The 14,409-nt window shown below is 39.4% G+C and overlaps 2 protein-coding genes across 2 annotated transcripts; both read right to left on the reverse strand.

Moving 5' to 3' along the window:
* Positions 1-115: 115 nt before the first annotated feature.
* On the reverse strand, positions 116-5,541 carry cdk21 (cyclin-dependent kinase 21). Its single transcript, XM_020094323.2, has 8 exons — positions 5,403-5,541; positions 5,017-5,269; positions 3,525-3,657; positions 2,692-2,859; positions 2,352-2,461; positions 2,174-2,224; positions 1,642-1,774; positions 116-666 (listed from the first exon to the last, which is right to left on the reverse strand). The coding sequence occupies exons 2-8, from the start codon at positions 5,241-5,243 to the stop codon at positions 580-582; spliced, it is 909 nt and encodes a 302-aa protein (XP_019949882.1). The 5' UTR covers positions 5,244-5,269; positions 5,403-5,541; the 3' UTR covers positions 116-579.
* Positions 5,542-6,505: 964 nt separating this feature from the next.
* Positions 6,506-13,503, reverse strand: retsat.2 (retinol saturase, tandem duplicate 2). Its single transcript, XM_069525292.1, has 11 exons — positions 13,262-13,503; positions 12,085-12,267; positions 11,647-11,888; positions 10,164-10,365; positions 9,870-10,067; positions 9,673-9,792; positions 8,691-8,829; positions 8,427-8,536; positions 7,988-8,157; positions 7,228-7,387; positions 6,506-7,056 (listed from the first exon to the last, which is right to left on the reverse strand). Exons 1-11 carry the CDS (start codon positions 13,467-13,469, stop codon positions 6,908-6,910), a joined length of 1,881 nt encoding a protein of 626 aa, XP_069381393.1. The 5' UTR covers positions 13,470-13,503; the 3' UTR covers positions 6,506-6,907.
* Between the last annotated feature and the right edge of the window lie 906 nt (positions 13,504-14,409).

Consider the following 14,409-nt stretch of genomic DNA (forward strand, 5'->3'; position numbering starts at 1 on the left):
CAGGTCCCCGAAATGTTTCAGCACTGCCCCCATCTGTTCTAATTGTGCAATTACAAGTTAAAGTCTCATACAAGCACTATCCCAGGGACGCAACATGGAAAATTAGAGACAGATCCGTGAGACAATTATTTATCGAAATACTTGAATTAACAACAAAACCCTTTGACAAAAAAAAAATTGTTCAATACATCACTGCAAACATAAATACAGGTGTGAACGATTCCAAATATCTTCCCAACAATTACAAAAGTAAAAGGTCTTCATTTTCTCTCGTATTCACAAATCTGGAGCAAAAGAAGCTTTGATGAAACAAAATAAACTAAGTGGCCATTGTGAAAGTGCTCATAATAGTGCTGTCAGCAGCAAAAGAGAATCCTTATTTTTTGTGTAAACATTCAACAAGAACAACGTAGCACAATGTCTTTGTGTGAGTACACATTCAAAATGCAAAAGTATTTGCATGAGGTAATTGCAAGTTCGCTGAAAGCTCAATAAACGTAACTCAAACATGTAGCATCCCACTCACAACTTGAACTGTGAGTAGTGGCATGAATATTCCAAAGTAGATCATTCCAATCATCACTCCACCGAGTCCTTTGTGAAGAAGGGATGAGCCAGAGCTTCGGCAGCGGAGATGCGGCTGCTTGGTTTGAACGTCAAACATTTCTGCAGGTGAGGAAATGTTAAACATTATTAACGATTTGGAGAAAAGTACTGTGCAGTGTCTGTGCTCTGATCCTTATTGTTTGAATGAATCCAAGCAAACTGAAGAGAAAGTTACCAAACCAATGTCTTAAACCTGCTCACCTAGTCTGACCTGCCAGCTACAAATAAAGATGGATGACAAGTCTCCACTTCCTTCCACTATCCAGAAATGAGGTCAAAATATCCTGAATACATGCGGTTGCTGGCGTTTTGCACTTTTGACGTCATCCGGAGCAAAGTCGGCGCAGTAGTCATCGTGGTGTGGCGCAAAGCCACGGTATCGAGGTCCCATCAATACACACTCGACCAATGATGATTCAGTCTCAGCTGTCAATCATGATGTTTCCCCTCGTTTCAATAACAGTGACTAACTCATTAAAACCTTACAGGAAATGAACACTTAAACATATATCAGTTTGATAAGATTTAGCTAAAATGATGGAAATCCTGATTTAAAAAAATGTATTTAATGTGTACTTTGACTTTTTAGTTGGTCCATGTTCCATCCACTAAAATGGTGGAGCAAGGTTTATAACCTATATTGCAGCCATCCACCAGGGGGCGATCAAGACACTCCCTCAATTTATAAGGTCTACTGCTGTGAAATTTGGTGCATCATGATTCCTAAAGATTGGATCTAACAGACATTGGTCATGCCCTGACTTTATCTCTAGCGCCTCCATGAGGAAGAAATTTTACTATAATTTGGTCAAACATCATAACAGGATGATTTGTTTCTACTATGTGGAACGTCTGACTTTTCATTTGATTAAATTAAGCTAATTTATTAAATAATTAGTTTCATTCTTCCATCTGCTAAACTGCTCTTTGTTTTTAGTGCGAATACACTAGAATAAGATTCTGTCCCACAATGATCTAGAGTGTACAAACAGCAGGTATGGGACATTTCATTAAAACAGAAACACATTTGCTCACAGCGAGAAGTTCGTTCTCGTCTTTGCCCACGTTGTTCAGTATCGCGGTGCAGGAAACATTTGGTCCCCAGGTATTTGAGTATGGGATGGGACTGTTCCTGGGCCAGTCCTCCTCATCTGGCAAACCGATAACTCTAGAAAAAATAGTTGAAGCGGTGAAGACTAAAACATAAAAGTAACTCATGATATACGTAAAACCTGACAGACATAACTTTAAGGTTTATTTATTGATTCTAAAACAAAAGTCTTTAAGACCAGCCAATCAAATCAATGTCAAGTATAAGGAGAGACATTCCATGTAGGGGATGAAGACAAGACGTATGTTTGTTACACAAAAGTCATGTCATAAGTTAGTGCACTCCATAACAATACTTACAATATGAAACCAAAACTAACCAGATCCAACGTAAAGAATGAAACAAAAACATGAACCTTGTTTCAGACTTTCAGGTGTGACAGGTTAAGCATTGGTTAAGTACAATAACATCCCTGCCTTGCTTTATTATGGATAGAGAGAGGAAACAAACACTCACTCAAAGATTTTCCACAGCTGCTGCGCCTCAGTGTATCCGAGAAAAATGGGTCTGTAAGACACAACGAGGCACGAGAAATCCTATTCGACAAGTTTTCCAACATAGAATATTTTACCTCTAACTTGAGAATTACACTCATTTATCTCCTCCAGCCAGAGATAGACTCAGCTCTACTCACTTCAAGAGGAAGAGCTCAGCGAAGATGCAGCCGGCGCTCCACATGTCCACTGAGGACGTGTAGACTGAGTTCAGCAGCACCTCAGGAGCTCTGTACCACAGCGTCACCACCTGAAAACAAAGAGACGTCGACAGAAGATAAAGAAATGAAAAGCCAGTATCAAAGTGTATGAGAAGTGACAAGAACATTTTTCACCTCAGGCCGAGAAACAGACAGAGCACAGTGCTATATAAAGGAAAAGCCAGGCTCCAGGATGACTTAGGAGAGAAGCACTGCAGTGAAATACAAACACTATGACAGTTCAAAGTTCTCTCTCATTCTGAGCTGCTGCTTCACTTACACCTGGAGTGAGAGCAATATTATAGGTGTAGATGCGTGCCAGTCCAAAGTCTGCAATCTTAACTTCTCCGTGGCTGCTGACCAGGATGTTTGCTGGCTTTAGGTCACGATGCAGCACCATGTTTGAGTGTAGGAAATCCAATCCTTGCAGCAGCTGCGACATCACATCCTGTACACAGAGACGGCAGAATGGAGCAGGAATCATGTGAAAGAGCTGTCTAAACTCAGTGCCTCCATTTAAGTCTGGACTGAATACGTTGTGACCATAGACTGTATATAAACATGACAGCTGCCCAAAAGTGAGGCCAAAGCATCTCGATTGCTAGTTTTATTTAATTTATCTGTTAAGTTTTATTCTAATTAGTTATTTGATGCTGTAAAAAGGGGTGAAACGCCATGATGACAGCTAAGACTGATTCATGATTGGACCTTGCTACAGTGTAGCAGTGCACACTTTGGCTGCAAAAAAATTCTCCGTCAAGGTTTATATTTGGACAGTGGGAGGAGGTGGAGACACGTTGTCCATCTTTATTTAGAGTCTACGGTTATGACTGGTTGACCTGGTGAAAAGGTGCAGAGCAATGCTGTGGAAGGCTGCCTCATTTTGATTCAATCTGATTCACTACATATGATGGAAATTCCTTTCTCATAAGTTGGTAATTAAAGTTTGAAGGTCGTAAACATCAGATGTTTGAGCAGACGAATTATTTCAGTGTGTCAATGAAAATGCAAAATTAATCTAATGGCTTGGTTAACAGGATGCCAAAATGTCAAGTGCCAAAAAATCGAATTCTGCGAAAGTTGTTTATTTCAGACTTGGTGAAGAGTTCAGACCTTGATACGCTCAAGGCTCAGTACAGAGGGCGGAACCTTGGAGAGGTAGGTGCACAGGTCCTGGTCGATGTATTCTAACACCAGAGTCAGGTCCAGGGTCCTGTCCACTAGTGCAACAGATGCATCCAACAGCCTGGATCAGATGAGAAAAGAAAAAAAACAAGCATCAAGTGTTTTTGGCACTAAATTATTGCTTCATAGCAAAACAAACAAAACCTGCTGTAATCTGGAGAATTTAAAAGTAAGTAAAGTACATTCTATTTAATATAGCACCTCTCACAGAACAGTCACAAAGTGAGAACTGTTAACGGAAACCAGACAGGAAGTTATCATAGATGTTATTGACAGATAGTAGATATAATGCATCTATATACAATCTAACTTAACTGAGAGAATCATAATCATTCTTTATCATTAACTATCAGAAGCTGTCTAAAGTGTTGGAGGGGGGTTCAGATCCCACACTGCAGGGGGAGGGGGGAGGATACAGAAATACAATTCTAATTTTAATTCTAATGATTTGTTAATGCAGCTGCTTCAGGTCTCCTCTGACAGGGAGGATGTTTTCATGGTAGTTTGTTTGTTGTTTGATTTGTTTGCTCAAACACTACTGTGTCAATATTGGTGTATTTGTTTTAGAGGGGGTTGGATTAAGTCATTATTCGATCTGAATAAACTGTTGGATCCAGGACCTTTCTTTTCACTTTCTTCAACATGGCAAAAATGGGGATAAGCCTTGGTGGAGGTATGTGCAGTTGTAAAGTGCAGGCTATATGCACCTTAACAGAAAGACGTTTCCATTACGGTTGAACATCCCTAAGTATTTTCAGATTCTGTATTTCTTCAGAAAAGATGTTTCACAGATTCCATGACTCCACAACTGCACTGCTCAGCTCTCTCCTTCTCCCACTGTTGCTGCCGGGAGGAACTGGACCATGAACACAGTCCACGGGTTTGAATCTGATCTTCCATCTGCATCCGTCAAAGTCTCATACACAGAACAGGGGCACACCTTTATTCTGAAGAATGTACCACATGGACGAAAATGTTTGATAGTGGCCAAGAGTGTTATCATTGGTTACATCTGTGAGTTATTCAAAGAGGTTGGGAATTATTTATTCTTGTTATATCACAACTTAACACTTGTAACATTACGACTTAATTCTTGTACTATTAAACCTTTATTGCTGTAAAATGGCTTTATTCTCATGTAATTACGACTCATGTAACATTGTGATATTATGACTGCATCAGGATTGCACAGCAGAGCCAGATTATCTGTCTGGCAACTGGATTGATCAAAATCTATCTATCACATGTTTATATTAAATGTAAGGAGGCACCCATTGTATTTTCAAACTGATCCAGGTGCAGAGTTTTTTCTTCCTTTTGTTTGCAAATAGGGCGTTGGCTGGGCGGGCGTGTGGGCACTTTCAAAGATGGAGGGAAAAACAACAACAGACACACAAATAAAGTTGAATCACAAACTAACTTGACTATGTTGGGATGGTTGAAGAACTGCATCCTCCGCAGCAGCCCCACCTCCCGGATGATGGAGGCCGGGATCCCGCTGTCTGAACTGTCCCCGTGGATCGTGAACTTCTTCACCGCCAAAAAGCGCTGCTTGTCCCCCAGTTCTCTGGCTTTGTACACGGTGCCGAAGGAGCCTTTACCCACCGCCGCCAGCAGCTGGTAGCTCAAAGGTTTGGTGAAGGCCATGGTCCTCCCGGGATGAAGAAATGAACCTGCAGACAAACAGAAGAAGCTAGCTCAGCAGAATGTGACCTACAGAGGTTAGCAGGTTAGCACGCAGCTCATCGTCCTCTGTTGCACAAACGCAAAGATCTTGGAAGAACAAGGTTTGAAAAGCAAGCGGACCTGATTTCTGAACTTCACTTCAGCGTGTGACCTTACTCGGACCTCCAGACCCGCCGCCTGCTGCAGAGGAAAAGGAAGCTCCAGACAGCAGCTACTTTAAAATCTATTAAAAATCACACCCACTTTGTTCAGGAGCTAATCAGGAAGCTGAACCTGAGAAATCCCTCCACGACCTCCATGCTGCTGCCAACACGTGCTGCGTTCAGGTGCACACAACAACAAGCTACTTTATTTACCAAGAAACAAAAACAAACTTTATCTATGGACAAGAAAGTGGGTGGTACTGAACTACATTACCACCACCAGTAGTACTACATAATAATATTGTTATATTACTTCTCTATTCTTAATAATCGTAATAACATTTTTCATTGAATTAGGACTATTTTGTTGCAACATTATACATGTTTTCATTAGATTACGACTTATCTGTTGTAATATGACCTTTTTGTTGTAATAATACAACTTTTATGTTTTTATATTACAACCTTATTCTTGTATATAACATTATCATTGAATTACAGCTTCATTTTAGTAATATTATGTAGTATATAATGTATTTTGTAACATTATATTAGTACTACATCGCATACTACTGCTACTTATAATGATAATAATGAGAAGCAGAAATGATATCGATGCAACTTCCATAAAATTGTAGTAATGAGAAATAACAAGAATGACACAATAGAGTATACCTCCGACAAGGCCCCACCGTTCCCTTGTGAAGCCACTTTTAATTTCACTAGATCCAGATTTCTATTTGCATCTGCACCAAATTTCACTCATAAATATCAGTCTCCTAAACACATCAGATTTTTCCATCAAGATCAACAGATTATTCTGTGGAGGTAATACTAAAATCCAATCTATTTTACAAATATTATGTTTATGTATCAGTAATTACTGTCAAAGTGCTTCATATAAAGGGAGAATTTATATTCTAAGGTTAAAACAATTCGCAAAAAAATAAATAGCATGTTGGTTATTGATTTAATTGGCACAAAAACGTGTAAAGGGTGGATCATCAACCAATACCGTAAGAAAAGAAATTAAATTTCCTGTCGAGAGAGTATTGACATAAATACACACAGTACACCAGATACTGAATGGCATCTGTTGTTTATTACCAAATGGGGAGTCATCTTTGTAAACTTGTAACAGAATGCAAATCAAAATTAAGAGTATAGTTCGGCACAGAACAAGAAATTAAAACACTACACAACAAATGTGTGTATGAATTTCAACACAGTGAATGATATAAAAGTATTTGCATGAGGTAATTTTAGCTGTTTTAAGTGCTGGAAGCTCAATAACCGTTATTCAAACATGAAACATCTCACTCTCTTAACAAAGCTGAATTAATGTAGATGTGCATGAGTCATACGTTTTAGCAGTTTGTGATGGGAAACTCGAAAACTCCTTACACACAGATTTCAGTTGTGCGATCAGTTACTGGTTAGACACACTATATAACGGTCACTCAGCTGAATGATGTCAGGCAGTTACTCCTCTTTGCATTTGCTGTTCATAGCTTTTGTTTTCTTTGCCAGGTTGATAGCATCCAGATGGAGGTTGCGGTTGAGAATGACAGAGCCGCAGGTGAGAGCTCCGGCCAAAGCACCCGCAAAGCCACACAGAAACACATCCTGGCCTGAAATACACAAAACATGAAATGTACCAAATTCATTCATACAGTTTGTCAGGAAATGTAGGCAGCCTCACAGAGGTTTGAGTAAAGGGAAATCTGAACGTGAAATCAATAAGTCACGCTGTCAAACATAGCTCTGGATGATATCACGCTGTGTGCCGTACACAAACTGACCTGTCAGATAGAGGTTCTTCAGCGGAGTCTGAGGTCTCACTGTAAAGTTGAGTTCAGGGCTGAAGCGGGCGATGCCGTGATCCGCGCCGTAGATTTCACCTTTGGGTGCTCCAATGTAGTGTGTGTTTGTGATGGGGGTTCCAGCATCAATAAACTCAACCTGCACAAAAACAAATGTGATGTATTTTTTTCATTTAATCAAAAAGAATCACACATAAAACTGCTTATAATTGTATAAAACATTGCATCCAAGAAACAACCAAAGACGCCACCTTAAAAAACTACATAGAGCTTTTCTAACACCATATAATAAACTAGACTATTGTAATTCTATCAATTAATTAACACACGACCTTCTAAAATATCCATATCACTGGCAGCTAGTTCCTGCAGCCATGATTTAAATTCAAATTCTAAGTAATTGTGCAGTTTTACATCTCGCTGCAGAAGATTTCAGGACACATGGTATCAGCTCTTTTACTGAGCTCAGTGCAGACTGAAAATGACTTGGGGAAATAAAGTTGATGCCTTTTTGATGGCTGGATCACATAGATGAGGTAGGTAACCTGGGTGCTCTGTGATATAGCACAATATCCAAAGTATGTAAACACTGAGAACCTGCATACGCATACACTTGTGCACAAGCATAAAGCAGCAATAACACGCAGGCCCTTCAGTCCTTTTGGATTAATCCACCATGACCACAGTAAATGACCACAACACAGGATGAATCTACATCTGTGTGCATCTGAGCATTTACCTTGTCTCTGGTTATCTTTGGGAAGACGTCCATCACCACCTCCAGAACAGAGTCGATGAAAGCCTGTTTCAGCTCTTTGTAGTCTGCCCCTCTGTTCGTCACTTTGTTGTCCTTCCACTCCTCGAACCACTCATAGTTGGCAAAGCTGACGAGACTCAGAGTGGATTTGCCTGATGTGACATGAAAAAACTAGTTCAATATAAAAAAATATATGACGATACAGAAAACTGTTCTCCCACATTCTATAACCCTGGTTCTGGATTGTCCAGAGACAAAGGCTCGCATTAACTAACACGCCTGAAAGCACGTGTCACATGACCATTTGCTGGTCGAAAACTTCAGAGTTGTGTGGATGCCAGGAGTAAATATAGCAAAAGTGATGCTTTTTAAAACTATAACTTAATAGTGTAGTCACATGCTGCATCTCATGTTTGTGTACCTGGCGATCTTTCCTCCCAGGTTGGATCCTTAGCTGATGGAGAGGCGACAAACAGCAGGGGTACATTTTTGGCTGAATCTTCCCTCTTTCCCTTCATATAGCTCTCCACCCTGTAATTGAAAACAGGTAATAAGATTTGATATAAACTCACACAGATAGCAGATAAAATACTTCTATTAGAATATTAAACTAAAAATGATTAAAATCTACCGTAAATTCCTGTAACTTTAACAGGCAACACATGAAAGAGTCAACACAACATACAATTCGTCGAAGTTGTTCTCAGTAAAGATCCAGTAGTTGTCTGCTTTCAGGCCCAGCTCCTCTTTGGTTCCAGTCAGACCCAGAAAAATACTCAGGCCTCCTTCACCATTCTTCATCATACTCAGCTGCTTCTGAATGGCTGCAATGCACATGTAGGACAACTTTACAGAAACACGTTCACGTTCAGTGTAATTTGCTCATAGAACCTGATCAAGAAATTATTTCCTGATGGCTGAAACAGTCAGTCAGCCTAAAAGTAACAGATACCAACTTCTTATGGTAAAAATGATCTTAGCCCAAAGGTAAATATACTAATTCACCATTTAAGTGTATTTGTAACTCTTTCTGTCATGTTTAAAACCTTCTTCTCGGGTCATGTGTGAAACTATAATTACTCTCCTGGTTGTCTACCCCTGCACACCAGTGCAGTTTCAGTCCCTTCAGGTGTTCCTGACATCTTGCATTCACAATAATATGAGATGAGATCACTGTGATCTTTGACCACTGAAATCTAATCAGTTAATCTAGTCCAAGTGACAACTGGTCAATATTTGAGAAAATTATCTACTGGCAGAGTTGAGATTTCATAGATCAAGAGGCCATAACACACTTTTGTAAGGCCATGTGACCCTTTGCCTTTGACCTTCGACCACCCAAATCTTATCAGTTAATCCGTGAGTCTAAATGAACATTTGTGCCAAATTTGAAAGCATTCTCTCAAGGTGTTCTTAAGACATGTTCATGAGGCAAGTACAAATGACTGACAAAAACAAAGAACAAATATATAATTTAACATTCTTGGATTCCATCTTCTAAAATTGAGTTAGTTCTCTGCTATATAAATATCTTAAGGTTTTGGACAAAACATGTTGACTCCCTGAGTCTGTCAGAAATTTTTAACTGTATTAACATTTCACAGATTAATCATTTAGCAATTACATGGAAAAAAAGTTTTTTAATGCAGCTCATATTCTTCCCTCACCTGGCATGGCCTGGAGCTCTTTAGGCAGTAGCTTCTCGTAGGTGTTGAAGATTCCAGCATTGGAGATGACCATGGGGGCATGGATATGGATTTCCTCCTGACCTTTCATCACACTCACACCTAAAAGGATAAGAACAGACACAGTGAATCCTCTGTGGGAGCAACATCTGTGATGGTGTATTAAGGACCACACCCACCATAAGCTTCCTTGGCATCATTGAACAAGATGCGATTAACTGGAGCTCGGACTAGCACGGCACCACCAGCCTTCTCAATGATGGGGATCATGTGATAGGCAATTTCAGTGGCTCCACCTTTAGGGTACCAGGCACCATTCAGGTAGTGAGTGACCAGCAAGCTGTGCATAGAAAAACTGGCCTCTTTGGGCATGTTTCCTGCAGATCAAAGAAGGAAACAAAAAGTGTGAACGGCAGGATAATTAAGAGACGACCACGTTAGAGCCACAGATGTCTTGCCCGGCCCCGGCCTACCGTAGGTGCCAAAGATGTAGGTGAAAACAGCCCGGAGGTCTTTGTTCTCTGTCAGTTCATTGACCACTTCTGTCAGGCTGCGTGGGGCCATTTTGAAGAAGAAAGACAGTCGTTTGGCCAGGCCGCTGTAGACCAGGAACTTAGCCAAGGGGACAGGGCAGAGCTTCAGGACAGCCAGGAGCCAAATGCCACGTCCGGCTTTCTGTAGAAAAACAAACATTAACACACTGATGTTTACAATAAAAACGGAAAAAAGACACCTGAGTGACATGAGTGTAATCAAAGCAGTTTTGTTTTTTCGTAATGAGCCTGAACGCTGTTGTTTTGTCATTCTAACATTTGTAAATTAACGCTGAATATGTGTTTATACTTATTAAATATTCTGTTGGTTTCAGGAGGGAAAAATAAAACATTGCCTGAGTCAGGATGCATCTTTCACAAGAGAATGAACAAGCAAATAAGAAAAACAACAGCATATTAAAAATATAGATTTCTGGGGGGAGAATGGTTCTCATTTATTAGAAATAATGATTTCAGGTTTAGGAAACAACGTGATTTTGTTGATCGAATGATTCAGATCTTTCTGTGGATATATGCTGTTAACCTTGTATATTTCATCAATAACTAGCAGGCTGATAATAAATACGAAGCCAACACTAGCTTAACACCATATATTTGCACAAATACCTAAATAATGTGAGCAAAATGTTAAAAATTTACATTTACCAACTTCAATTAGTAACTTTATCAGTCAAAAATCATGGCAACAACAAGCGTGTCCCAGACATATTCATCACTTTTAGTGCTGGGAGTATTTGGTCATGTTGCTAGTATTTGGTCATGCTGTGAGTATTTGGTGGTGCTGCTAGTATTTGGTTATACTGCAAGTATTTAGTTCTGTGTTGGGATTTAGTTGTGTTGTGGGGATTTGCGTTTTCTATTTGCCGCAAATTGATTAAGATCAAAGATCACTTAAGCTGCAGTGCATTACGCTCTGAGGGCCACTGAACGGTTGAGCAATTACACAAAAATAAAAAATTGAAGTTGAAATTAATAGATCCAGATAAGTGGCTCCACACAGAGGATACTTTCATCCCTTATGTGTCAAAGCAAAATTCTGATGCAACTTAGTCTGGATAAAATTATGTAATACTATGAGACGGCTAATAAGAGACCTCACTAATTACTCTAACCTTTGGTTTACTAACCCTCGAGTCCTTGAGGAATATCAGTGACACCATCGAGAGAAATCTGGATAATGGTGTCCTTGTGTAATTAAGTGAAGTTATTTTTACAGTGGGAGAAAAGGCATTTGCATGTGAAAGTAGAGTAAAGGTCATAAAAGAAGTTCAGTGTATTTCATTAACTACGCACTTACAGTATTGTTTTTCAAGCCATTACAAATGTTTATATTGTAGTTGCAAAGTACAGCCACCATAAATGAAGATGCTTTATCAAAGCTGGTAAAGTTACAGCATCCTACCTTGGCCAGCTTCAAATACTCATCAATGGCCTTCTCCTCTCCAGGGAAGCACTTCTTCAGCTCCTCAGGGAAGCGGGTCCTGCCGCTGTAGATGGGATACCTGCGGCGGTTTTCTGGCGGCCCCAGAACAACATGGTCAAACGGATTTTCCAGAGGCTCCCACTGCAGCTGTCCGTTGGTAATTTGGTCCAGCATGCAGCGGAACGGCTTGTGTTCCAGCAAGTCACCGATGTAGTGGATTCCTGAGGAAGACAGATAAGGACAAAGCAGACATGTTTCCAGTGCTTTTATTTTTGGTGAGAATAGAATAGTCAATTCTCAGGATGTAAGATTCTGTATTTCAGAGCCTGACAGCACCAGCATTCTTTTTATTTAAATGTGACATATTTATGAAAGATAAAGACAATACTCGAAAGAGATAAGAGACATTTTTCTCACCAACATCAAATTCAAAGCCTTTCTCAGTGAACGTGTGACAGCATCCCCCAGCCCGATCATGCTGCTCCAGAACCAGGACTTTCTTTCCAACTTTGGCCAACAGCACCGCGAGTCCGAGCCCACCGACCCCACTGCCGATGATGATGGCATCCAGGTTGTCAGGGATTTTACTGGCCACAAAACCTGAGGGAAAGGCGACAAAACATTTAAAAAAGAGTTTGCCTTTGTTTAGTGCACATTTGACCAAACATATTAGATTCTACACAGCTGATCAAATTGAAACTAAAAGATCAAATTTAACAAAATTGATTTTTGATCAGCTATAATTTAGATTAACTTGATTACTAATTATAATATCAATTAAGAAAAAATAACCCTTTACATTACTCACTCAAATATATTAAACTCATTGTGTTATAAAACAGAAAAAGGAGCCAAATCCTCACTTTTCATATAATTTATTGTAGGAGTGCCACACAGTTAACAGTTGCTTGTATAATGCTGAACATATTTATAGCCATCTTAGAATATTGAAGTATATTATGCTGAATAAAAAATAATGACAAATAAATTAACAAAACATTTTTGGGTATATTGATATATCTGTGTGTTAACCTGTCGATATCTACACTCACAGAAGAAGAGCAAATCATCACTTTTGAAAAACTAGAGCCAAATTATAATTCCTATTTTTTCTTTCTTGATAATAAAAATTGGTGCAGGTGGATTACTTTTGCAGTTTATTTCAACATAGTGGTAATGTTTAGCTGCTTTTGGTTTGTGGATGAATTTAAAACATGTCAAACAAGGGTAGTGTCTCCACTCAGCAGGATCTCGGTGCATGAGCAGGAATATTTCAGACAGTTGTTGAATAGCAATGATGCAACATGCTCACAGCCAAACTGTACAGAGGGTACAACCTCTGCAGCCACATCCCCTGACACCTGCCCTGCATTGTTAGGTAATATTGAGCTAATAGCTTCACTATGATCTAGATCTACATTTTAAACTAACTTTTTAAGCTACTTTAGCCGCTTAACTTTATGACAATAGTTTTTTCCACTAGTTCCATTCGGTAAAGTAAAGTTTTGATGAGTAAAAGGTGAAGGTAAACCCTTTACATACAGTCTGTGAGTAAAACTCAGTTATTTATGTCGACCTTGGTCATTTCACTCACCTTGTTTCAGCACTTTGTTTTTCTCCTTCCTGTCGTGAACCATCTTTTTCAGCGGTTCCCTGGTGTCCCTCTCGAAGGGGTTGGGTCCGGAGCTGCCGAGGACATATTTTAATATGAGTCCGAGCAAAGCGACGCAGACTAGGGCCACACTGATCCACATGGTGCTGGAGAGAGACGCACAGATGTGGAAACTGATGGCTGCCTGCATCTACTGCTCACTTCCGCGTGAAGGTCCCGACACACGCCTACGGGGAGAGGACCAATCACAGCCTTTGTTAGGGCGCGTCAGACAGTTTGGACCAATCAACGGTAAAGAGAAAAAAAACAAGGAAAACACCCAGCTGTGTCATAAGTGACAGAAGATAGAAACAATACCATGACTACTGTTATCATTGTTGTTGTTGTTGTTATCCTTATTTCATCATCATTATTATTATTAAGCCCTAACTGTTTTTTATAATTGACTAATGATGTAAAACTGAAAATACAAACAAATACAGAAAATATCAATAAATAATAATAAAAACAATCATAAGAATAATAATAATACAACTGTTGTTGTTTACATTGTTACGCAATAGTTTTTTCATGATTGACTGAAGAGGCAAAACTGGAAAAACAAATAAATGTTACAACAGATGATGATAATGATGATGATCGTGAAGGGGTGGAACCCTACTGTTATTATTCTTAATATTATTATTATTATTGTTGTTGTTGCTGTTGTTGCACATTAATTACTCATGTAGTTGTATGGGTGTCATACTTAAGACATTCATATTATTATCAATTTTGATTGATTAGTATATAGCGTACATTAGATTGATTGATGTGTCAATAATGTTTTATAATATGATATATAATGTTCGCGGCAGCATCACTAGGAGAAGTAGTAGTTACAGTCACTAAAGTTAAAATGAGGATGCTTTTAAAAATCTGTGCTCTTCCTGTCTCTGAGAACATTTTTGTCTTGTGTTGTAATGCTGCAGGATGAATGTGGCACCAATCAGATGTTCCCCTTATAATGTTGCAATGGTGCCTAAAACTGGAGCACGCCATATTGTATTTTTACACAGACGACCAGCAGTATTTGTCTCTATATTGGCTATGAGTGTGAATGGTTGTTTCTCAGCCCTGTGTCCAGGGTG

This window comes from Paralichthys olivaceus, chromosome 5 (assembly GCF_024713975.1).
Source record: "Paralichthys olivaceus isolate ysfri-2021 chromosome 5, ASM2471397v2, whole genome shotgun sequence".
Classification (NCBI taxonomy): domain Eukaryota; kingdom Metazoa; phylum Chordata; class Actinopteri; order Pleuronectiformes; family Paralichthyidae; genus Paralichthys; species Paralichthys olivaceus.

What these genes read in the sequence shown, in the direction of transcription:
- cdk21 (XM_020094323.2), bottom strand. Translation starts at nt 5,243, where the DNA reads ATGGCCTTCACCAAACCTTTGAGCTACCAGCTGCTGGCGGCGGTGGGT. An exon ending in ATATTGCTCTCACTCCAGGT is followed by an intron (nt 2,462 to 2,691) that starts GTAAGTGAAGCA and finishes CTTTGTTTTCAG; the next exon opens with GTGGTGACGCTGTGGTACAG. An exon ending in ACGAGAACGAACTTCTCGCT is followed by an intron (nt 667 to 1,641) that starts GTGAGCAAATGT and finishes CCTCACCTGCAG; the next exon opens with AAATGTTTGACGTTCAAACC.
- retsat.2 (XM_069525292.1), bottom strand. Translation starts at nt 13,469, where the DNA reads ATGCAGGCAGCCATCAGTTTCCACATCTGTGCGTCTCTCTCCAGCACC. An exon ending in AGGCTTTGAATTTGATGTTG is followed by an intron (nt 11,889 to 12,084) that starts GTGAGAAAAATG and finishes TGTCTTCCTCAG; the next exon opens with GAATCCACTACATCGGTGAC. An exon ending in CTGGGAGGAAAGATCGCCAG is followed by an intron (nt 8,158 to 8,426) that starts GTACACAAACAT and finishes ATGTCACATCAG; the next exon opens with GCAAATCCACTCTGAGTCTC.